We start from the raw sequence: 23,494 nt of genomic DNA, 5'->3' as shown, positions 1-23,494 counted from the left end.
TCCATGCCAAGGCTCTGACTATACCTTGCCCCGCCTCTTCCTGCCTTGTCTCCCTGCTGAGGGACTTAGAGAGGGCAAATGACACCATTCCAGGTTCAAACAAGAAGGCGGCAGCTTTTGTGTTGTAGCAAAACACTGAGTTAGGAATCGGAAGACCACTTAGCTTTGTGATCTTAGGCAAGTGGTGGAAGCAATCAGTTTCAATTTCTGGATTTATAAAAGGAAAATATGCCCCTTGTATGGTTGTTATGAGGTCTAACATGAAAAGGCCTATTACCATTCCCATCATTTAGTGGCACTTAAATGAGTTAGCTGAGTGTGAATCCAGGATTGAATTCCAGGGAGATGGGATACTGTGGGACAGGCAGGGGGCTTTGAGCAGGGAACACTCTACTGCACTAATGTCACTTGGAGGGCTGATGTCCACAGAAGTCATCGCATTTGGGCTACTACATGTTCCAGTCCTCGAGAACAAAAACCTTATTATCCCTGAGCAGACTGGAGCACAGGGGCATAGCAGATGGCCAGGGGGATACATCGCCCCGGGCAGAGCAGGCTCTTGCCTACTCGACTGCCCGGAAAGCTGCTCTTCCGCCCACTAACTCTGAGCACTCCCCCGTCAAACCAACATGGAAACTGACAAGGTTTGGTTTGGTTTTGCTTATGTTCAAATGATAGAAAGCCTTTTTTAGCATTCAACATGCCTTCTGCTTCCTTTCCTTTCTCTCTTGGACCGTCTGTCAGGAATGAAGCTTTTTTAAAAAATTATTTATTTATTTATTTATTTTTGGCTGCGTTGGGTCTTCGTTGCTGGGCGCAGGCTTTCTCTAGTTGCTGCGAACCGGGGCTACTCTTCGTTGCGGTGCACAGGCTTCTCATTGTGGTGGCTTCTCTTGTTGCGGAGCACGGGCTCTAGGCACGCGGGGTTCAGTAGTTGTGGCTCGCAGGCTCTAGAGCACAGGCTCAGTAGTTGTGGCTCGCGGGCTTAGTTGCTCCAAGGCATGTGGGATCTTCCCAGACCATGGTTCGAACCCATGTCCCCTGCATTGGCAGGCAGATTCTTAACCACTGCGCCACCAGGGAAGCCCCAAGCTTTTTTTTTTCTTTTTTCTTTTTTTCTGGTTGCACCGTGCCGCATACAGGATCTTAGTTCTCCAACCAGGGATCAAACCCGTGCCCCCTGCAATGGTAGCACAAAGTCTTAGCCACTGGACCGCCAGGGAAGTCCCTGGTTTGGTTTGGTTTTGGTTTTGGTAATTATTGTTACTTCTGCTGCTTGCTACTGGGATAATGGACTGGACATTGGGCTTCTTGCCTAGACAGACAAGATGGGGATCCAGCTGGGCTTTCGGCCTCCACTTGGGGTTTTCATGCATTCCATGTTCCCACGTCATTTGGGATCTGACCCTATGGGTGATTTTGTCCCTACTCAGGCCACCATCTGTCTCGTGGGCTGTTACAGTTCTCAGGGTCCCCACTCTTTTTTTTTTTTTTAATTTTATTTATTTATTTATTTATTTATTTATTTATTTATTTATTTATTTATTTAGTTTTGGCTGTGTTGGGTCTTCGTTTCTGTGCGAGGGCTTTCTCCAGTTGCGGCAAGCGGGGGCCACTCTTCATCGCGGTGCGCGGGCCTCTCACTATCGCGGCCTCTCTTGTTGCGGAGCACAGGCTCCAGACGCGCAGGCTCAGTAGCTGTGGCTCACGGGCCTAGTTGCTCCGCGGCATGTGAGATCTTCCCAGACCAGGGCTCGAACCCGTGTTCCCTGCATTAGCAGGCAGATTCTCAACCACTGCGCCACCAGGGAAGCCCCCCCACTCTCTTGATACGATTCATGCTCAGCAGGCCCATGTTCTGCTCCCCGAGCCTACAAGGCCCATTCATTAGGTGTGTCTGCACCACAGGTGCTGTGTGTGTAGCCGAGAGCACAGGGCTTAGAGCAGGTGTGAGTGTGTGTGACAGTTGTCTGAGGTTTCAGGCATGTCACCCAGAGCTCATTTAAGCAAATACTCAGGACTAGTTAGAGCAGGAAACCATGAGCGTCTGCTATGGCTGGCCTGGGAGATTTCCTTTTACTTACACGAGTCCATTCCTGAGTCAGATGTGGTCCCTGCTTCTTCAGCGGGTTTCAGGATACCAAGTGTAAGAAGCAAGTTCAGAATCCAGCATCTGCAGAGCCAGCAGGCTTCTCTGAGAGGATCTGGGCTCCTGGCAGGAGGGGAGGAGATGTATTTTTCTGGCATGTGCTCCAGGTCCTTCAATGACCAAAAGGCCTTGATTAGCGTGATGGGCTTGATACTCCGTCCTCTGCGGCTTTGTGAAGGAAAGTGAGGGAGAGGAGGGGAGGATACAACATTCTGGGCAGTTTGGGTCAAATATGAGAAGCCAGCTCATTTTTCTTCTGAGAATTTCTCAAGCCTCTATCAAATAGAACGTGTTCTCTTTCCTCTACCCATCAGAGCATCTTACAAATACTGTCTCTTTATGCTAGGGGTTTGCCAGGCCTGCAGGGGCCCAGGGAGCCACAGCAGGCTCTGGGGCAGATGTTGGGGGAGGGAGGAGGAAGAGGACCCATCACTGGGGCTCCTGTCCCAGGATGTGCAGGGAAGGGGTGGGTCAATACGCTGCTCAAACAGCCGCCTTACAGCCACGATGGGCGTCTATGGCGCCCGGGCACAGATGCAGGGGAGAACACGCTTCATCTAATGGGCATTTTCTAGGTACCTGGGATGACCAGGCTCTGTGCCAGAGTTCAAAACTAAATGAGACCCGGATGTGCTGCCCAGGAGGAATGGTCAAGGGAAGGAGGCAGCACAGATGTGCAGACAGAACCAGGCTGGTTTACGCACCTGAGGGTGGCCCTGTTCTTACAAGGTTAGCGACTCAGAGGATGCAACCTCCTGCCGCAGCATCCCTCCCCTCGCTTTCAGAGGAGCACCCAAATCAGCACCCCAAGTTCAGCAGCTGCTCTGTCCTCAGAGCCACTGGGGCTATATGGAACCTAAGTGTTCATTCATTACCTCGAAAGATGTCCACTGAGTGCCCACGAGGGGCAAGCATTGCACTCGCTGTCAGAGACAGGGAACCCAGGGCTTCCCAGTGGGGAGGACAGACCCATAGAGAAATCACATGTCTTAAAATGAAGAACCAAATCAGAGCTATGGATGCAGAGAAGGGAGAGTGTGTTTGGGATGAGCCAGGAGGGAAGAGCTGCAGCTTGTTTACCGATAAGCGCTGGTCAGCAAAATGGGCTCAACACTCATCTTCCATAAAATTCACCCAGCTTCATTTTGATCTCATTACCTCTGCCCTTCCTGGTTCTGACCCCATGAAAGGGCATAGGAAGATGCTGACATCAGAAATGGCAAGTCAGGATGCCCCAGGCTGGCTTCCCTGTCCCAGCATCTCCGTGCAGCCTCTTCCTGCTGCCCCAGGGACAGCCCTGACTTCTGTGGACAGCAAGTAATGCTCCAGCTTTACTCTGCCCTGGGCGGGGGACCTCCCCCTAGGGCAACAATGGTGATTGTTTTCCTCTTGTGGTTGCCCTCCTTTTTACCTGAGTGACTCATGCGAGGCAGCAGGCCAGCCTGAAGCAGAGGAGGAGGGGTGTGGCCCAGGGCCAGCCTGGGGCTCAAAGCTGGGGCGGCCACAGATGGCCAGATCTACAGGATGCCACAAGGGAGAAGCCTGCTCCCGCATGGACATAACTTGTCTGTTTTTCTGAGCTCAGCAATGTGGCCTGATAAAGGATACAGTGAGGCCCTCAAGGAGGAAGAAAGGAAGGCAGGGAGATGTACACTTTTTGGCCAGAGCTCCATCAGATAGTAGAGAAAGAGCGCGTTCTCCTAGGGGAACGCAAGGCACGCTCTGTCCTTGGGTGCTGTCCCAGACAACAGGGGTGAGGCTGGGCGAGCCATGGAGGGGGAGGGGGGGGTGCTGACCATGTCATGGGCCTGCAGCTCCCCACCTGGACCACAGCATCCACACCCACTCTCAGGAGTCCGTGGGATGGCCATCAGGGGGACTCCCTGGTGGAACCTTTCTTTGTCTTAGACAAACTCAGAAGGGAGGATGGTGAGCATGGGTGATACATTCTAGGAGGAGCCAAAAAGCTGGAGAACAAGGTTTTACCCATCCTGTGGGCCCCCTTCCTCCATCCTGCCTGCTGTCCCCTCCAAACACCCTGACCCTCATCAAGCAAAGACCCCAAACTTTTCACTGAAGAGGGGAAGCACGCAAAGTCTCACAACGCATACCTCCGGGTCAGGGAAGAAGGTGGGGGAGGTTCCTGAGAGCACAGAAGTCCCCAAAGACGTGCATTCCACCTCTCAAGCTGTTCCCTCTTTGATTTTAGGATGTGGCTTTGCTGGGTTGGTGTCAAGCATGGCCACACCATAAGCCCAAGGACTGGGTTTGGGGGTGCTGTGTCCACCCTGACAGCATATCTGCCTCCAGCCCTCTCTCTGGTTTTGTGTTTGATGTTCCTTTCTAAGTGTGAGCTGGGTCCAGGGAGGAAGCCAGGGCGCGGCTCTCCATGCACTCCTCACTCCTGGGTAGTTCCACACACTCCAGAAAGTTGTATTGGGGATTGACCGGGAAAATCAACAAGATGGCCTGTTGATTGTTGGCCCACCATGGGCCACTTTCCTCCCACCCTGAACATTTCAGCATTGACTTAAGAAGAAAGATCTGATAACATGCTGATGACCTTTTCACCTAATCACCTAACCCCTCCTTCAGGGCCCAGATCCATTCCCACCTCCACGATGAAACCTTCCTTGTCGACTCCAGATTGCCACCATCTTCTCCAGCATCCTTACGCATTTGCAAGAGTTAACAACCACACCTCTTTTCTGGATTTCTTTATCTCTTCCTGTGCACCTCCTCTTGTCAGGTCCTTCCCAGACCCTGCACTAGGGGCCGGGGGCAGACGTCACACGGTACCACCACCTCCTGTTTCCGATGCAGTCGGGAAGATGCACATACAGAAGTGACGCTCTCACATGGCGCCATGAGGGAGCGTCAGAGAATGTGCTACAGCAGGTGGAGGAGGAAGATGCCGCACCGACCGCAGGGGAGACAGTGCAGGGGCCTCACAAGTGGCATCTGAAAGTGACTTTCTGAAACACATAGGATTTGGATGGCAGGGGCCAGTCCAGGAAGAGGCAGAGGGAGAGAGTAGACACGGCATGGAGACCAGAAGTGGAGGATGGCTATGTGGGGAGCCATCAGGGCGGACCCCCACCAGGCCAGCTCCTTCAGGTTGGCTGCTCAGCACCTGGGCTCCCCACCTCCAGGCTTTCCCCACGTTGGCAGCTTTGTGCCCAGGGCCACCTGGGGGCAGTGACTGGGGGAGGCTGCAGGAAGAGAGAGCAGCGATAATGTAGCCCCCTGCTGTGAAGACCCACAGTCAACCACCCAGCCCAGATCTTCCATGCATGGGCAGCCCTGCCAACCTGGGCCCCCGATCAACACCAGGATGCCCTCCACGGGCCTCAGTTTCATGGGGTGCTGCTGGAAATAGTGCCTGCCTGAGAGGTGATGGAGCTGCTTACTAAACCGTTTGCTTCTGCGGACTCATCAGCAAGCCCTGCGGTTGGGGTTAAAGCTCAGCTGGCGGTGGGCGTGGGCTGTGTTCTGGCTGCAGCCCGAGCCAGGGCTGGTGTAAGAACAAGGAGAGAGGAGGATGCCGTGGGAGCACGAGGCTGTGCCTGGCACCCAAAAGCCATCTCCTGGAGACACCTGCTCAGCCTTTGCCAATGAAGTTCGTGCCTCTGGCAGAGCGGCGGGCTGTAGGCTGAGCTGTGCTAGGCTTTCTTAATCGATAAAGTCAACTTTGTGTCTGAAAGGCTGGCCTATGGAATCAAATCGGGCAAATAAGAATTTGGCCTGCTTACATCAAAATCACCTGCAGCTTCCCAGGGACCATCCAGGAGATTCTGATTCAGTGGTTCTGGGTGAGACCTGTGCATCATTTTTTTTTTTTTTTAAACAAGTATGCAAGACCTCTAGATCTAAGAAGTCTTGGAATTAGAAAAAATTGGATCCACAAAGAGTTACAGATCCAACTGCGTGTAGAGCACCTGGCATCCTGGCCTTGTCTGTGCCCCAAATCACTCTGAGACTGGCCTTGAGAAGGCCTCCTGGGGACCATCACCCACAGCAAGAAGCCATCCTAGCTTATCCTGGGGAAAGGAGTCCCTCATCTAAGGAGCAAGGCTACCACCTGCTGGTCGATGCTAGAAACGTCTCCCGTTCTCGGAGAGCTGATGCAAATAGAGGTGGGAAGCCAGGGGGCGTGGCCCTGCCCTCCATTTCCTGTTCTGCCTTTGACTGTCCTATTCTGAGAACTGTAGGTGTCCCCCAGTCTTGTACCTCTTCTGGTGCCTCTCATCTAAGCCCATCTTCCCTGGGCAACCACCAGTCAACAGGCAGATCCTGAGGCTCCACCATCTTGCCCTGAATTCGGTTCAGTTTAGCACACACTTGATATGAGCCAGGTGTGGGCTGGCCACACGGAGGAAAGTAATGCAGAGGGATTGAGAAATAAGGGCGACTCATGAATACGGATAATTTCTATCCGAGGCGATGTCTGAGCTGAGGGTAAGTGGGAGGCTGGCAGGTGAAAAATGGGAAAGGAGATTCCAGGCAACAGGACTAGCAAGATAGGATATTTGAATATAGAAACTGAATTGTTTTATTCTTAATCCACTTCTTGGCTGCCCCTAAAGGATGGAATGCAAACATTTCCCCTCAATTTCTGGGCAGATTTAAAGATTACGAGAAAGGGAAACAAGTTTTTCAGTTGTTAAAATCAGATTCTGGGTTTTAAGGGCCTTCAGGACTATTGTGAAAGTACAAGAGGGATGCCTGGGTTTGAGGGAAGAAGCCGTGTATCCAGGGGAAGCAAAAGACAGAGGGGATTTCTCCCCTCTGCAGAGTTCTCCTGGCCCGGTGGGGTGAGGGCTCCAAACCACCACTCCCAACCTGGCCTTGCAGTGCCCCAGGGACGTATCAAGGCCCCAGAGGGAAGTGGCTGCAGTGCCAGGATGTGGTGCCCTTCCAGCCTGCAAAGAACTTCCAGGTCCCGAGAATGGCAGAGAAGCATCCCTGAGCCTGCAGACCTATGAGCCCCCTGCTGTAAGAGCCCCAGTTGTCTCCATGGTAACCCATGGAGACAAATGCCCAAGAACCAGACCCCTTGGTCCTGTGAAGGACTTGAGGACCTTGACATAGATCCAGAAGTAGAGAGATACGCATTCAAACCACAATGAGAAAACAAAGGAACTCAGTGTTCCTGCGCACCAGGGCCTGTAGCAGATCCTACTGATAATAGGTACAAGGCAGGTCAAGATGTGGCACTGGAATCAAATGGAGAAGGTGTAACTATTGTAAAGCTAGTTAATAAAATAGTCTGGGTGGTGGGTGGGAGGCCAATAGTCCAGGACATTCTGTAGCTCTGGTGATTGCAGGATTCCAGCCAAATGTTTTTCTCCAGACAGCTCTAGGCATTGTTTTGTGCCCCCAGAAGGCTGGGGTCATCTGGCTCCTGAGTGCCAGCTCTGCACTTGTTCTGGGGCCAAACACAATGGGGGCCCAGTTTGATCATGTTCTGTTTCTGCTCATAATTGTTCAGCAAAAGAAGTATATACCTTCTAAAGACAAAATAATCATCCTTCAGTGGAGCCCAACCTCCTTAGCATGTCCCACAGGCCCCACATCCTCATCTCTACAGCATCAGCCCCTCTCACCTCCTCTAACTCAGCCATCAGAAGGGCTCCCAGCTCCCTATGTTCTCTCAATAGTCTCCCACCCTCTCTCAACTAACTCCTGTTCATCCTTTAGGCCTCTGTTTAGTCATTTTCTGAATCCCCCCACCACTACCGTGGCTGAGTTAAGGCTTTCTCTTGTGTGCTCTCTCTGGGTTTGCCCCATCATGGCTCTTAGCAAACTCCAAATCACCTGCTCACTTCCTCATCTGCTTCACAAGACTGGACTACTTGACAGCAGAAAATGTGTGTGTAGATCACTTCTGTGGCACCAGCACAGCACCCTGTTTTAAGGAGGATGTTCAGCAAGATTTCTGAGAGGAAATAATACTCAACATCTAAAGATCTCAAGATCTAATACTCAAGATCTAAAGGATTGGGGTGGGGGCAGTGGTGTGATTTCAAGCATATGCAAAGGCCCTGGGGTTGCAAAGAACTTGGCATGTCTAAGAAACATGCTAAAGACACTGTGGCTGGAGTGCAGGAAGGGAGTGAGCAGGTAGCATGAGACTTGGTCTGAGAGGTTCTAAGCGTGGTGGGATGTCACCAATAGAAACATTATCCTGTATCTTCACTGTCTTCTCTTTCCCTTTTTGCTCTCATTGAGCACAGGCTCTCTTCTGGAGCAATTCCCTGCAGCCTGTTCAAGGGGTGACTTATCTTTCTCTTCTACAACCCTCCTACCATTTGGTGGGGCAGGTGTCTTCTTCATTCCTTCCTGCTGTGTCAGGCCATTCTTTTAAGAACTTCTGGGCTTTTAAGATCAAATCATCAGCCTGCAGCACCCACCGCCCCTCCTTGTTACAGTCTCCCACAAACCCCAGATCACTTTCCTTCATTCTTTATGTGGATCTTAGCATGTGGCTCACTGTCACTCTCGCCAACACCATCATGTCATCATTCTTGGGTCTACACCCCATGTATCTGGCTTCTCAGTTCCCTGACCTCCTCTCCTCCAATGGTCTCATCCTCCACCCTATCACAGAAACTCCAAATGGCCTAAGTCACATGCCTGGCACTGATAAAAACTGCACCCCCTCCATATTCTCAGTTTCGGTGCATGTTCCTCTCTGACCGGTGCCTCCCGACTTCCTAGCTCACTATTCCTGAAATGCCATCACCAACAATCCTTCATCATAGTGGGACTGCTGGATCTTCTGCCTTTTAACTTGTTCTGCGCCCCTCATGTTCTCTCTCCCTAATTTACTAGGCTTAAATTCCATGGTTTATCACTTTAATCATATCTTCTTTTTTTCCATACTTCTTCATCTTCAGCACCCTTCCTTTGCTTCACTGTATTGGTTTGGCAAAACTCTAACCCTGGTTAACTCCAGTTCTGAGCCTACTCCACTCTGGTGCCCACACAGCTGAGCATGGCTGGAGGAAAGTACACAACCTTCCCGACCGATCTAACATTAGTTTATGACTGCTAACCTCAAGTGGGCCTTAAATGCTGCCTGGCAATCATGGACCCATTCACTCTCCTACTCTCCTAGTTGAATATCTCCTACCTCTCTCTCTTCAGGCCTCCCACACCTCCTCCCCCACCCTCCATCTCAGCCAATGACCTGCTGCCTATTGCAGGGAGAAGCAGCAGCCCTAGAAAGAACACTTCCTCGAGTGTTCCCTCTGCACATCTCCCCACACACCTGCATCTGTGTCCATGTCCTTTAGCTTTTCTCCTGTTCCTGTGGATGAACTGTGTGGAGGCCAACATCTGCTTGTGTCCTGGATCCCATCGTCTCTCACTTTCGCAAGGACATCTCCCCAGCAATTCCTCCTGCTCCTGCCTTCTGCTTCCCTTTCTCTACTGGGTCATTTCCTTCAGCATACAGACATTCTCTTCCCGTGTCCCAGCTCTCTCTTACATGAAAACTCCTTGAAGGAGCTATCTATACTCACTGACAATTCCTCTCCTCTCCTAAATCTACTCCAATCAGCTTTTGATGCCCATGTGTCTAAGTCAAATGGTCATTTCTTAGTGGTCATTTTAACATGAGCTCTCAGCACCATTTGATATAATGGATTACTTCCTTCTCCTGGCATCATTTCTTGCCTTGATCTCCAGAATATCACATCCTTCTGATTTCCCTTCAAATCTTTTTGTTCTCTTCTTTTCATCTCTTTTGCCGAAGATATCTTCATTTCCCTCTCATCTCCCACACTTATTAACATTGAATCTGTCTAAGGCTCCTCTTCTCTTCCCTTTGTACACTCCCTTGGTGACTCATTAAAATGACGTGGCTTTAAATGCAACTCATGCATTGATAACTCTTAAATTTTACATTCTACCAAGTCCTCCATCTTGAAATCCAGATGCCTATACCCAATCCACCACCAATATTCAATTTTCTCTTCAATGTTTCCACTTGGAAATATTGTCCAAGCCTAAACTCCTTGATCTTCTCCCTGAAACTCTATTTCTCACAGTCTTCCTTAACTCAGTTAAGGGCAACTCCATCCTTCCAGTTGCTTGGACCCAAAATCCTAGGGTTGTCCCTGACTCTTCTGTGTCTTTCACTTCCACATCCAGTCTGTAACCAAATCATGTTAGCTCTAACTTCAAAATATACCCAGAAGTTGACCATTTCTCACCATTTGTGGCCATTCTGGTCCAAACCACCATCATCTCTCATCCAGATGACTGAAAAGCCTCCTAACTGATCTTCCTGAGTCTGCCATTGCTGCTGCCATCAGCTTCCTGCATCTGGGGACCAAGTGAGGAGGAGGTAGAAAGACCTGGCCTCAGGACCTGGAGTTTTTGTGTGCTTGTTTTTAATTACAAATTCAATTACTTTAATAGATACAGGGTTACCATCATTACCTATTTGTTCTTGAGTAAGCTTTAGTAGTGTGTTTCTTTCAAGGGATTTTTCTGTTCTAACTTGTCAAATCTATTGGGATAACATTGTCCATAATATCCCCTTTTTATCCTTGTAATATCTGTAGCATCTGTAGAGATGTCATATCTCCCATTCCTGATATTACTAATTGGTGTTTTCTCTCTTTTTTTTTTTTACCTGATCAGTCTGACTAGAGGATTATCAATTTTATTGATCTCCTCAAAGAACCAGCTTTAGGTTTCACTGGGTTTTTTCCCGGTATTATATTTCTTTTCCATTTTATTTATTTCTGTTCTGATCTTTATCATTTCCTGTATTCTACCAACTTTGGTTTTACTTTGATCTTCTTTTTTTAGTTTCTTAAAGGGGAAATTGAGGTCATTACTTGAGACCTTTCTTCTTTTATTACATAGACCTTCAGCGTTACAAGGTTCTTGTGGCTGGAATTCGTGTCTGCTTTGTTCGCTGATAAAACCCTAAAGTCTATAACAGTAATTGGAACATGGTGGTTACTAAATATTTGTCAAATTAATGAATTGATACCTCCTATCTACCCAAAGCCCTCTGAAGAGTTCCCATTTTACTCCAAATAAAACCAATTCCTTACATAATCTATAAGGCCTTACACAGCCGGCCCCTCGCTGCTTCTCTGACCTCCTTTCCTGCTGTCCCTTCCCTTAGCTACACTGGTTCCTTTGTTGCCCCTCAAACAAGCTGGGCAGAATCTGAACTCATGGCCTTGGCATTTACTGTTCTTCTGCCTGGAATACTCACCTACCCCATTTGTCCTGGTAAAGAATGACTTCAAATCTCTGTGCAGAGAGCGTCTGCCATCTCTCATTCTCTTCCCCCTCTCTGGTTCCTCCCCGATGAAGAAACCTGGCTGAAAAGCTGAACCGGGACACTGAGAGTTCTCATTTCCAGAGCAGCCCTGCCTGGAGTCGTCACCTCAGCAGCCCCATCACCCCGTCAAAATCACGTGTCTGTTTCTGTGAGGCTGAGGACTGGATTCAGCTAAGGCACTTTCACCCGGTGAGGCCCAGCCACTAGTAGATTGTGGATACTTTTTATTCTGAATGCAAGATTTTAATTTAAATTTTATTTTTATTCATTTTATGTACGAGGACATAACTTATCTCATTGTTGTTTTCAAATGTACGGCATAAAACTGCAAAGCATTCCTGTATGTGTTCATAACCACTTTCAATTTCGTTTGTGTTTTTACATCCATCCTCCACCCACACCCTCCAACTAGACTTGTCCAAGGATTTCACAGTCTTTCCAAAGCACAGACATGCGCACTGCTGGGCTAGGGGGCAGGGCCAGTCCTCAGCTCACCCTGGCCCCGAGAATCCGCACGTACCGAGTAATATCGCATCCCAGGAGCCCTAAACGAAATTTCTTTCAAGAATCTTGGCTTCACACCCTCCGCCAGACCTTTCTGAAGACAGGTCCTCTCCAGTTATGTTCAGTGCAGCAGCTGACAAAGGGAAAGGGAGGTGTGTTTTCCTGGAAACCTCAAACGCCTCTCATCTCCTGTGAATTACCTCTGTGTTCAGGCAGTTGAGCTAGACACCTGCGAGGAAATGCGTGTGTGTTCAGTGGGGGCCTTGGAAAGAAAAGGCCCCTTTTACCCCTGGCCAGCGCTGTAGGTGGTGTGGCCCAGGAGGGCCCCGTGGCAGCAGCTCGGTTGCTGCAGGCAGAATTCAGAATCCCGGTGGCAATGTTCAAGTGAGCCAGAGGGGGAGCCAGAGAGCTGAGAGGCCCGTCCCTGCACAGAGAAGGGCAGAGCAAGGCCGACGAATGTGATGTGAAATCCCTGATGGTAGTGTGGCCCTGTCCCTCCCCGTCTGTGCTTGGTAAACTCAAGTTCATCTTTCAGGGCCCATGTCAAAAAGCATCTCTTTTGGAAAGACTTCTCCGAAGCCCAGGCAGAGCCAATTTCTCCTCCTTCATGCTCCCTGCAGCATGCCTCAGAGTCATGCAGGGGCTTGTCAAAATGCAGATTCTAGGGTCTGCCGTGACCTCAAGAATCTCTGGGAGTGTGGTCCTACCATCATCATATTTAAACAGATCCCTATTTTTTTTTTTTATGCAGAGCAAGAATGATACCAAGTACAGCATCATCTCCCTTAAACCCCATAAGAACTCTGCAAGGTAGACACTATTATTAACCATAATGTACAGATCAAGAAACTGAGGCACAGGAAGCTTAAGTAACTTGCCCACAGTCATGCAGCAAGTGGTAGAAACAGGATTAACTAACCCAAGTAGCCTGACTCCAGAGCCTGCATTCTCGGTCCGTACACTGTGCAGGCTTCCCCCGGGCCAGGTGGTGCTATCAGTCAAGCGAAGGTCTTCTGATCTCAGGTGGCCTCAGCCGGCACTGTCTTGAAGCAGGATTTCGGCTCCCAGCCAGAGATTGAGGTCGGGCAGCAGCCGTGAGAGCACTGAATCCTAGATACCAGACCACCAGGGACCAGTGGCCAGTAACAAGGCCCTGGCCTGTCAGCTATGTAGAAATGAATTTCCACATAGACACGGAACATAGTGAAGTAAGTAAAGTGTTTATTAGGAGGAAAAAGAGTACAGTACGTGTGGATAGACACACGGGCGGGCTCAGAGAGAGAGTTGCGCCCTCGTGGTAGTTTGAATCACTTTTATGGGGCATTTCTTCTGGGTTTCCTTTGACCAGTCATCTTGTTTTGCCTGGTTCTGAGTCCGTATTTGGTCTTTCTCAGGATCCTCCCCTGTGTGCGTGCGCATCTCTTAGCCAAGATGGATTCTAGCAAAGAGGACTGTGGGTAGTTGACATCACTTACTATGAGGTGGCGCCCCCTCCATTTTTGACCTCCAAGGAGCCTTTCTGTGCACGTGTAGTCAGGGAGGTCTCCTTGACTTCGAGAATGAGGAATATGTGGTCTTTTATCTCTTATCTGGGCAGGGCCCAGCCTCCTCCATCATCCTGCTTTTATGGAGTTTCTGCTATTATGGAGTTTCTGTCCACAGGGGAGAAACTGTTCAGCCTGGGGCCCATCTATCTCCTGCCTCACTTCTACCTGGTGCCATCCTGCAGAAAGTTCTAGGAAGTACTGACATTTGGAGTCACTGCCACGTTCTGTCATCCTGTCTAGAGCACGAACCTCCCAGCCATGGCATTGACTGCCATGTGTGTCAAGTGCAACACACAATGAAAAGCCCTGACATCACTGCTCTGAGAACATCATTGGCCTTGAAAAAGTCTGCTTGGCTGGCCTCTGAGTGGGAATGCTTTGGGGCAAGGAGACCAGAGTAGGAGCCAGAAAGATGGTGCCCTTCAGGTGGCAGAGTAATTAAGGACAAGCATTCTGGAAGGACAGGGATGGGGTAAAGACATCAGCAAGCTCCCACCAGCTCTAGGATAAAAATAATAATTTATTGAAAAACCACTACATGGCTGACACTGGGCTAAAATTTTACAAATATTGTTTCAGGGTATTTTCACAACAACCCTGTAATGAAGGTTGTAATGAATTCTTATTCCCATTCTACAGACAGAGAGCCTAAGGCTCAGAGAAGTTAAGGAAATTGGTCAAGGTCGTCAAACACACCTGGGATTCAAAGCCAGGTCTGTCTAACCCGAGATCATGTACCAAGTTCCTGTTCCACCCACAATTCTGCTCGCCGCACGCATTACTCGTACTTACTCAACAAATTTTGATGCCTAAGAGGAAAACAACAAATATTGAAAGTCTCTCCCACATATGGGCCACTTAAGTGGCTCCATTAATCTTCCTCAAGGATGACACAGGCCTGGGGCAAGAAAGCAGACTGGATGACTGGTTTCTCAGCAATGGCTCCCACTGTTTGAAAGCAGCTCAACTGGATCACTGTGATGACAGCTGGCGGCAGAGCATGGGGAAAACCTGCAGGGGAGGGGATCCTGGAGCCTCAGCAAAGGAACCGGGAAGTTTCTCAGGTCCTCTCAGAATCATAATCGGACCCAATGTCCAGGCTTAGCCACGGTTCATGAACTCAGCGAGGTGTCCACGCGTCCTCCAGGACGGAGGGCCAGTCTGGCCTGTTCTCCACCCGTATCACTCAGCCCTGCCGGTCCAGTTTGTGCGGTTCATAGGCACCGCTGCTCTGGCACCATGCCTGGCAGGGGCCAGGTGCCCTTCTCTCTCCCCAGTGCCCTGCAAGCCTCTCTCAATCTCTCTTTTCTCCCCTTCCCAGACAGGCAAGGGGACCCCAGTTTTCACCATTGCCAGTCAGAACAGCTCAAGGAAAATGCCAGATTTTGAAGGTAGACTTGCAAATAATAACAAACAAAAACAATGCCTCCCTTGTTTCCATACCGAAGGGATTGGGCCGAATGATATAGATTCCAAGAGCTCTTAAAAGAAGGAAAAAGATGTGGCCTTCCCTTCAACTCTCATGCCCGGTGGTCCCCAGAGTGACTGCTGGGGAGATTAAATAGTGAATGTGCTTGTGCTGTCGAAGTGAAAAAGGTCCCTGTCCCCTTGGGTCTGAGCAGGTTGACCAGGGGCCTGAGCAAGACCCAGGATTCAGTTCTGAGGCCTGTTCAGCCCCCTGCTTGCGGCTCCTTAGGGCACAGAAGTTCCATACACAGAAAAGGTGCATGACACTTCAAAATGGGATGTCAGAGAGGGTTCAGGGGATCTCTCAGGGTAGGTGACTCGGGATAAGGGGCTCCTGTTACGTCTTGCTGTCGTGAGTACCCAGACTGCTCCTTATCCCATTTCTCACTCGGTGAGGTCGCCTGGCCCACACCAGCGAGGTGGTCATGGCAGGGTGTCTTGAAAACCAAGGGGAAGACAAAGTGGGCAAGTTAACACGGAAGTTCCATGGTGTGTGGGCTTTTGTTATACAGTTGATCCTTAGGGTTTCTAGAGATAAAGCACGACGAGAGACCAGCTGTGTTGGCTGGACAATAATAAGTTGGCATTTATGGGACCCATCGTCTCTTTGGGCAGCTGTGCTGAGGGAAAAGAAGGTCTTCTGGGGGAGGGACTGCAGGGACCACACACACACACACACACACACACGTCACACAGCCTCGGGTGGAAGGACTGAGGGTTTCCAGGAGGACAGGAGGGCAGAGCCAGGCCAAACACACAGGCTCTGAGGTGACAGTGTTTGGGCAGTTTGTGCTCGGTGGTTAAAGTGCAGACCCTGATACCTTGGAACCACAGCTCCACTCGGTAGTGACCATGTGCTGTGAGCCTCGAAAAGGCACTAAGCCGTCTGCGTCTCTGCATCCTCAGTCTGTGGACAGGAGTAACGTTGACAGCAGCCACTCCACTGGAACGCAGTGAGGATTAAGGGAGACACCGCATGTGGTGTCAGCGTAGTGTTGGCACAAGGAAGAGCTCAGCGCATGTGCACCGGTGCTGCGAGGCTGGGAGAGGGGAGGGACCCATACACTTCCACCCCAGCTGCAGCTTTCACCTCCTCTGGCCCCTTAGAGGAATTTAGTCACTTTCTTGCCAAAGGTATCTGAAGGTCATCCCGTATGACACGGCCACTTGGGAAATTTTGAACAGCAGTGTTGGGGTGTGGGTTGGTGGCAAACACCATCTGATACGTTGCTATGGGAGATATTTTAAGTACCAACTCTCCCTATCCTATCGCTCCCCCTGCACAACACCAATGGTTCTCATCCTTTTTTGGATCACAACCCCTTTGAGAAATGCGTAATAGCTAAGGATCCTCTTGCCTAGACCGTGCATATCCACATATCTGTAGCATTCTGCACTTTATTTCAGGGACATCAGGTTTTGAACCCTGTTCTAGACTTGCAGACTCAAAGACCTAGAGGCATCTGTCTGCTGCCTGACTCCTACCTCTGAAGCCACCCCTACAAAACGCCAAGGGGCAGAGAGACCTACTTCTCTCAATCACATTCTGAAGTTTACTGTTCAGAAAAATGTGTCAGGTGTCACTATTGCTGTCAGAGTTGCAGCCCTAACAAGGCTGTGGCGATATGAAAGGAGCCCCATGAGCCATATCTTCCCTAGAAACAAGAACATCCATAATAACAAGGAGGGCAGCTAACTTTTCTGGGCACTTACTATGTTCCAGACACTATGCTAAGCTCTTTACGTGCATGATCTTATTTAACCTTCCCAAGACCCCCATGATGGGGATACTGCCATGATTCCCATTTCATAGATAAGAAGCTAAGGCACAGAGAGGTTAAATAACTTGTCCAAGGTCACACAAGTCGTGAGTTAAGATTTAAACCCAGTCCCAGAACCCTACTGTCAACCAGTATATTTTTGGCCACCAAGGGACATCACAGGTACCATACTCCCATCCCCTATTTTAATGTCCTGAGCATTCACCCTAATAAAAGCACCTTATACTCGAGTGGATGCTAATTCTAGACATACCGAGACTTGATCCTGGGCCAATTTTCTCTTCAAAATGAACCTGCATGGGAAGCAATGCTGAAAGAAAACAGAAGTAGAGTCACAGATGCAGAAAACAAACTTATGGTTACCAGGGGTTGAGGGGGGTAGGGATAAAATTGGGAGATTGGGATTGACATATACACACTACTATAAATAAGATAACTAACTAATAAGGACCTACTGTCTAGCACAGGGAACTCTACTCAATACTCTGTAATGGCCTATATGGGAAAAGAATCTAAAAAAAGAGTGGATATATGTATATGTATATGATTCACTTTGCTGTGCAGCAGAAACCAACACAACGTTGTAAATCAACTATGCTCCAATAAAAATTCTTTAAAAATTTTCTCTTCAAAATGAACCTGCATGGGAAGCAATGCTGAAAGATGGAGAGAGAGGCTTGGTTTGTATATGAGTCAGGAGAGAAAATTATCTCCCTGTACTCCACCCCCAGCTAAATAGTCATGGGCATCTTTGAGCCGATGATGACTGAAAAACATTCTGGGAACACCCCTGCTCAAACCACAGTGCTGCAAAAGGTGGGTACTAGCATGGGGAGGTAGGGGTACAGGCCTAATACCCTGCCCTGCTTCCCAGGAAGGGAAAGCATGCTTCCCCAGGAAGCTCACAATGTGACCAGAGGCTTATGGACATATTGGGGCAGGATGGAAGGACTGAGTGCCTGCTCTGCTGGAAGAAGGGATGAAAGTGAGCAGGAGGGAGAGGGCCACCTGCAGGAGGACTGAGTAACCTTCCTGAGGGCGGGAGGAAGGGAGAGAGGGAGGAAGGGAGCGAGGGAGGCTGGCCTTGGCAGGAGGGGAGGCGGGCGCAGAGGGAGCTGAAGGATAGTTCAGGCAGTGAGACAGGGCAGCCCCAGTAGACTTCCCAGGCTGCCCTCTGGGAAGCAGGAAGGAAGGTTGAGTGTATTATATTGGCCCCACCTCCTGAAGCTCTCTCCACAGCTGCTGGACTGGACACAAAAGCGTGAGGGACAGAGACACCATCTCTGCTGACTTGTACCCAGCTCTAGTTCCAGTAGCTGAGAAGCTACATATGACAGAGAAGCCGGCGGGGGGCGCCCACGTGGCTGTCTGCATTTCCCAGGTAAGTGACTATCTGTGTTGGAGCCAGAAGTGAAGAGCAAGGCCTGAAGGTGGTGGGCAGGGGAGAAGGCGGGAGGTGGCTTCCCTGGGGTGGACGGGGTGCCGTCTATGGAAGGAAAGAGGGGCAGGGGCTGGGAGCTGGAACAAGCCCTGTGGCCAGGCTTCTGCAAAGCTTCCACGTCCACAGGTGAGGCGGGTGAGCTGGGGCTGCCCCTGGCTGGCAAGCACGGAGGAAGGTCCAGGAAAGGGCTGTGCTCTGCCCGCACCAGGGTGTCAGCGTTCCTCTTCCAGACCGGGAATATCTGTGTCGACTTGGCCAGAAAACCCCAGCCTGAGCCCTTGCCTTCCTCTCGGTCTTCTTGGTGGTCAAGAGAGCACCTTTGGCAGCTACGGGAGGAAGACAGCGGGACATATTCACTGGGGATGTGGCTGCAGGCAGAGGGATTTCCCATCTGGAAAGGCAATCCCCGTCAGCTGTGAGCTAGCAGAGGGCTGTGTGCCACCCTGAGGAGGCTCCCCTGTGGCCCAGAGGAAAGGGATGAGACACATGTGGTGTAGAAGGCGGGGTGGGGAGTGGGTGAGATAAGTGGTCTGTGAACAGCTCTCTGTGAGCATGCATGGCGTGTTGTCCCAGAGAAAGAAAGAAGCCTTGGAACCTGCTTCAATCAAATCCAGCGTCCCCTTGCCATCCTGCTGGCAGACCACAGTCCCTGAGCAGGCACCTTGGCCTCAGTAAGCCATAGGAAGCTGGTTAGCACTGTGTCCCCTCTCCACACACACACACACACACACACACACACACACACACACAGAGCCGCTCTCTAAGAACCACTATGCTGAAAATACGTCAAACTTGGTTTCCTGCCAAGAGGTACGCCAGCTAAATTCTGACGTGTTATGGGGATAGAACAGACGGGTCAGAGGGAGGGAGTGATCCCTGGGCTTCGGGTACAAAGGGACACGAGATGCTGAACTCCAGTCGTTACTGCACTGTGTCCTCCATTTATCTACGGCTTCTGTATCCAAGGAGAGAGTGAGGATTCCTCCCCATCGCTGCTCCTCCCCTCCCTCCACCCCACACACAGAGTAACTGGGCTTACTGTGATCAGGCGGGAGCTGGGGGAAGGGCAGTTTGGTGAGACAGGGGCTAATGTAACAGGACATGACCTTACTGTGTGAACCCTGACCACCAAACTGCGAAGATCATCCACCTAGACACCTCCCAGGAGTCCCGCTGCGGTGCAGAGGAGCTAGCAGCACGGGTAACAATGCCCCAGTCACTGAGCGCCAGCCACGTGTGCAGGAGCGTCCCACACACTACAGTAGGGGCAGTATCTCCGTCCTGCACATGGAGAGAACCAGACTCAGAGATGTCTGTCGACACACAGGCATATGTTTTGACTGTTTGGTCAACATCTGTCGAATGAATGAATCCGTCTTGCTGAGGGATGGTGGAGCGCCTCCTGCCCTGAAGAGGAGCACGCTGGAGCCACACCAAGCACCGAGACGGCTCCTGTATCCCTCTGAGAGGCGGTGGACGGTGGGCGGAGGAGCGCAGCGGCTTTCGGAAAGTAAACACTCACTGACTCATACGCCTAACCACCTCAGGCAATGGCCTGGCCTCTCCCTCCTGTGCAGGGCAGTTTGGGTCAATAGGGGCAGGGAGGAGCCCAGCTGTGAGGCCCCGTAGCCAAGGTGTCTTGGCCCAGAAAACACAAGGGGCTTTGATGCCTCCGAAAGCAGCGGCTCTCCCCCGCCCCCGATGCTGCAGCTGCTCTTGGGCAGGGCCCAGCCCCGGGGCAGGGCCGCAGTGTGGAGGCCACATCGGGGAGCTGGGGCAGCTCCTTGAAGTCAGAAACCCCACGGCTGCTGTCTATGAGCTGTGTGACCTTGGGCAGGTGAGTAATCTCTTGAAACCTCAGTTTTCTGGTCTGTAAAATGGAAAGGATACTATAATAGTAATAGCATCTATCTTAAAGGTTGCTGGGAGGATTAAAGGAAGTCATGCTTGTGAAATGCTCAGCGCATTGCCTGGCTCATAACATTTGTCCAGAAAATGGAACTGCTAGTGATACTGCTCTCTGGGATTCTCAGAAGGTTCCCTCCAGAACAAAGCAAACTCAGCCCTCGGGTCAGAAATTGCTCCTCCCCCCACCTACACCCCATCCTGTCCCACTCCCCACCCCCCGGCCTCCACAGAGACCCTCAGTAGCCTGTCTCTCACTCCAGCAACTCCTGTAAAACTCACACAAACAATCCTTATTGACCAACCCCAGCAGGCTTTCTTTGTACCTTTGAGCTAAAATAAAATCAATCAGAAAATGCAACTCAAAGCCTCCCTTGTCTCATGCCTTGCTGTCAAAACCCTAAGTCCATACTTTTCAAGTTGGGGTATGTACACCCGTGGGAGCATATGGGGGTGTGCCAGGAATACATGAGGCCATGGCATAAATACAGCACACCTGGGGAAAATTTAAACATTTAAACTGAAGGTAACTTAAAACACTATTTTCATGTTAAAACAGACATGACATAGAATCTACATTCTCATGAACACTTAAGATGAAGCAATACTTCAGAGATAGTTCAAGCTGTTGGTGGGCATCCCTTTCTCCCTGGGTGCATGTGTTTACCCTGCCCAGCAGCAGGGGATTCTTCACTGCAAAGGCCTGAGAAGCTCCCCTTAAGCAGTGAGAGGCAGCTGGGTTTCTTCTTGGGAACATGCTGGTGTCTTCCTGACTCACGCCCATTCTCCCAGGAGCTGGTCCTTGTCTTTGGAAGGAGTGGCCCACACAGTCCAGTGTCTGGGAGGCAGTCCCAGCTGCCACCATCAAGAGATGGCAGGCTTGCACTCCTGCCAGAAATGGCAAGAGCCGGCCTGGTTTTCAGCTTCCCGACCAGGACGGCAGTTTAAGAGGTCCGAGGAGGACCAGACCTTGCTTCCTGCCCTCTCTCTTCCCCAGGCTCGCAGAGAACCCACCTGGCTAGCAGTTGGTGTTTGAGCCCCTGGGCAGGGCAGGGCACAGCTGGCACTCAACAAATGCCCCACGCTTGCCATCCTGACAGCATTGTCTCCTGCGGCTTCGGGCAAGTGGGACCTCTAAAGGATTAAGGGTGACTGTGGAGTTCTCAGCAGGGCCCAGCTCCTCCTTCGCCTGTGAGGGGCAGCAATGTGGCTGGCACGGCTACCAGCTGGACACAGATCTGTAGTGAGAACTCAGTCCCCGTGGCCGTGAAGGTGATTAAGTCCATTCTTTGTGATTTTCTTTTTTGCAGGTATCCTGAGCCAAGTAAAGGTCTGTGTCGGAGAAGCAGGGATAGAAGGGCCTGCACATATGGCACAGGTGGACCCCCAGGATGGACAGGGTGAGGCGTCTCCTCTCTGCAGCTATGACCCCCGGATGCTGAGCATGAACTTGGAGAGGGAGGATGAGGACCATGGACAGGCAGGAGACAAAGGGGGCACTGGTGACACTGGTCAGCAGGCCCATTCAAGGCTCAGCTCCCAAGGGACTCAGGACAAAACTGACTTGCCACGGCAGCATCCGTTCCGCAAAAAGGAAGAGAAATTCTCTGACTCCTTTAGTGCAGGAGTCCTGGGGAAGAAACCCATGGCAATGCCTAGGAAGAAGGCCAACTGGGAAAGAGATGAGTCAAAGATCACCCTGACTCAGGACTCCCCCAGAGCAAGCACAACTCCCAGTGCCCTCCCCAGGAGCCTCTCACACAAGGGGTTCGGTCAGATGCAACCTCCTAGGGACCCATTACCTGCTGGCAATGATGGAGACTGGAGGGCAAATCTGGACGCTGCTCTAGGTGTCCCATCCAACTTCCCTGGTTCTGGAAGGTGTTTCTGTGCACAGAAAGGGGTAGACGAGTCCCCAGACAGCTCCTCTCCAGCGTGTGTCCCCAAGGCGGCGGGCAGTTGGGACCCCTCCACGCAGGAGACACATATACCAGCCCAGGGGTCGGCCACCCCGGCCAACCTGGCAGCGGAGGCGCTGGCCAAAGTGCGGAAGGGCTTTAAGGACCAGAACCCGGCGGGCGCCGGGGAGGGCGGGCAGAGGGAGGCGTGTCCCCACAAGCGCCGGCGGGGCGGGCGGGCCTTCCAGAAGCCGCCGGGCGCCAAGCCTTACGCGTGCGAGCTGTGCGGGAAGGTGTACTCCCACCGGGGCACTCTCCAGCAGCACCAACGCGTGCACTCGGGCGAACGGCCCTACCGGTGCCCCTTCTGCGACAAAGCCTACACCTGGTCCTCGGACCACCGCAAGCACATCCGCACGCACACGGGCGAGAAACCCTACCCGTGCCCGGACTGCGGCAAGGCCTTCGTGCGCTCCTCCGACCTGCGCAAACACCAGCGCAACATGCACAGCAACGACAAGCCCTTCCCGTGTGCCGAGTGCGGCCTGACCTTCAACAAGCCACTGTCGCTGCTGCGCCACCAGCGCACGCACCTGGGCGAGAAGCCCTTCCGCTGCCCCACCTGCGACCGGGAGTTTGCCGTGGCCAGTCGGATGATGGAGCACCAACGCGTGCACTCGGGCGAGCGGCCCTTCCCCTGCCCCACCTGCGGCAAGTGCTTCACCAAATCCTCCAACCTGATCGAGCACCAGACGCTGCACACGGGCCAGAGGCCCTTCAAGTGCGCCGACTGCGGCGTGGCCTTCGCGCAGCCCTCGCGCCTCGCGCGCCACCAGCGCATCCACACGGGCGAGAGGCCCTTTCCTTGCGCGCAGTGTGGCCAGGCCTTTGCGCGCTCCTCCACCCTGAAGCGGCACCAACAGATCCACTCCGGGAAGAAGGGCTTCCTCTGCGCCGAGTGCGGCAGGGCTTTCCGCATTGCCTCGGAGCTGGCCCAGCACATTCGGGTGCACAACGGGGAGAGGCCCTACCAGTGTGAGGACTGCGGCCAGGCCTTCACCCGGTCCAACCACCTCCAACGACACCGAGCCAAGCACCGCAGCTGCAAGAAGGAGCCCATCCCCTCCTCCTCGGATGAGTGAGGGCTCCATCAGCTGACTCTCAGGGAAGGTGAAGACACGGCCGGCCGACCTCGGATGCAGTGAGGAAAAGCACTAGCCCGTTCTGCCCTCAAAGCCATATGCAAACACCGAGAAGGCGTCCGGGCTGGTCCTATCTAGAGAAAGGTACTTTTCTGTTTTTATGTGAATAAAGGAATCCCCAGATGTGCTCTCTATGGAGGAATCTTCCAAAGCAGCAAATTATACCTGGGGGTAACTCAAACCCATCCAGATGGCTCAGCATTTCACTTTCCTAAGGAAATGACTTTACCCTGGGGACTGTCTTTATGAGTCATGCCTTTGAATTAGAGAAGGCCTTTATCTTAAAGAGA

The 23,494-nt window shown here is 51.6% G+C and overlaps 1 protein-coding gene across 1 annotated transcript; it reads left to right on the top strand.

The window, feature by feature from the left end:
- Nucleotides 1–21,473: 21,473 nt before the first annotated feature.
- On the top strand, nt 21,474–23,144 carry ZNF648 (zinc finger protein 648). Its single transcript, XM_068538406.1, has one exon. The coding sequence runs from the start codon at nt 21,474–21,476 to the stop codon at nt 23,142–23,144; it is 1,671 nt and encodes a 556-aa protein (XP_068394507.1).
- The last annotated feature ends 350 nt before the right edge of the window (nt 23,145–23,494 follow it).

The sequence above is a fragment of the Eschrichtius robustus genome, chromosome 3 (assembly GCF_028021215.1).
Source record: "Eschrichtius robustus isolate mEscRob2 chromosome 3, mEscRob2.pri, whole genome shotgun sequence".
In the NCBI taxonomy this organism is placed as follows: Eukaryota; Metazoa; Chordata; class Mammalia; order Artiodactyla; family Eschrichtiidae; genus Eschrichtius; species Eschrichtius robustus.
The sequence above is the reverse complement of the archived record's forward strand: the minus strand, read 5'-3'. Positions and strand labels throughout refer to the sequence as shown.

Bases quoted from the DNA above. Each gene is read 5' to 3' on its own strand.
- ZNF648 (XM_068538406.1), top strand. From the start codon at position 21,474: ATGGCACAGGTGGACCCCCAGGATGGACAGGGTGAGGCGTCTCCTCTC.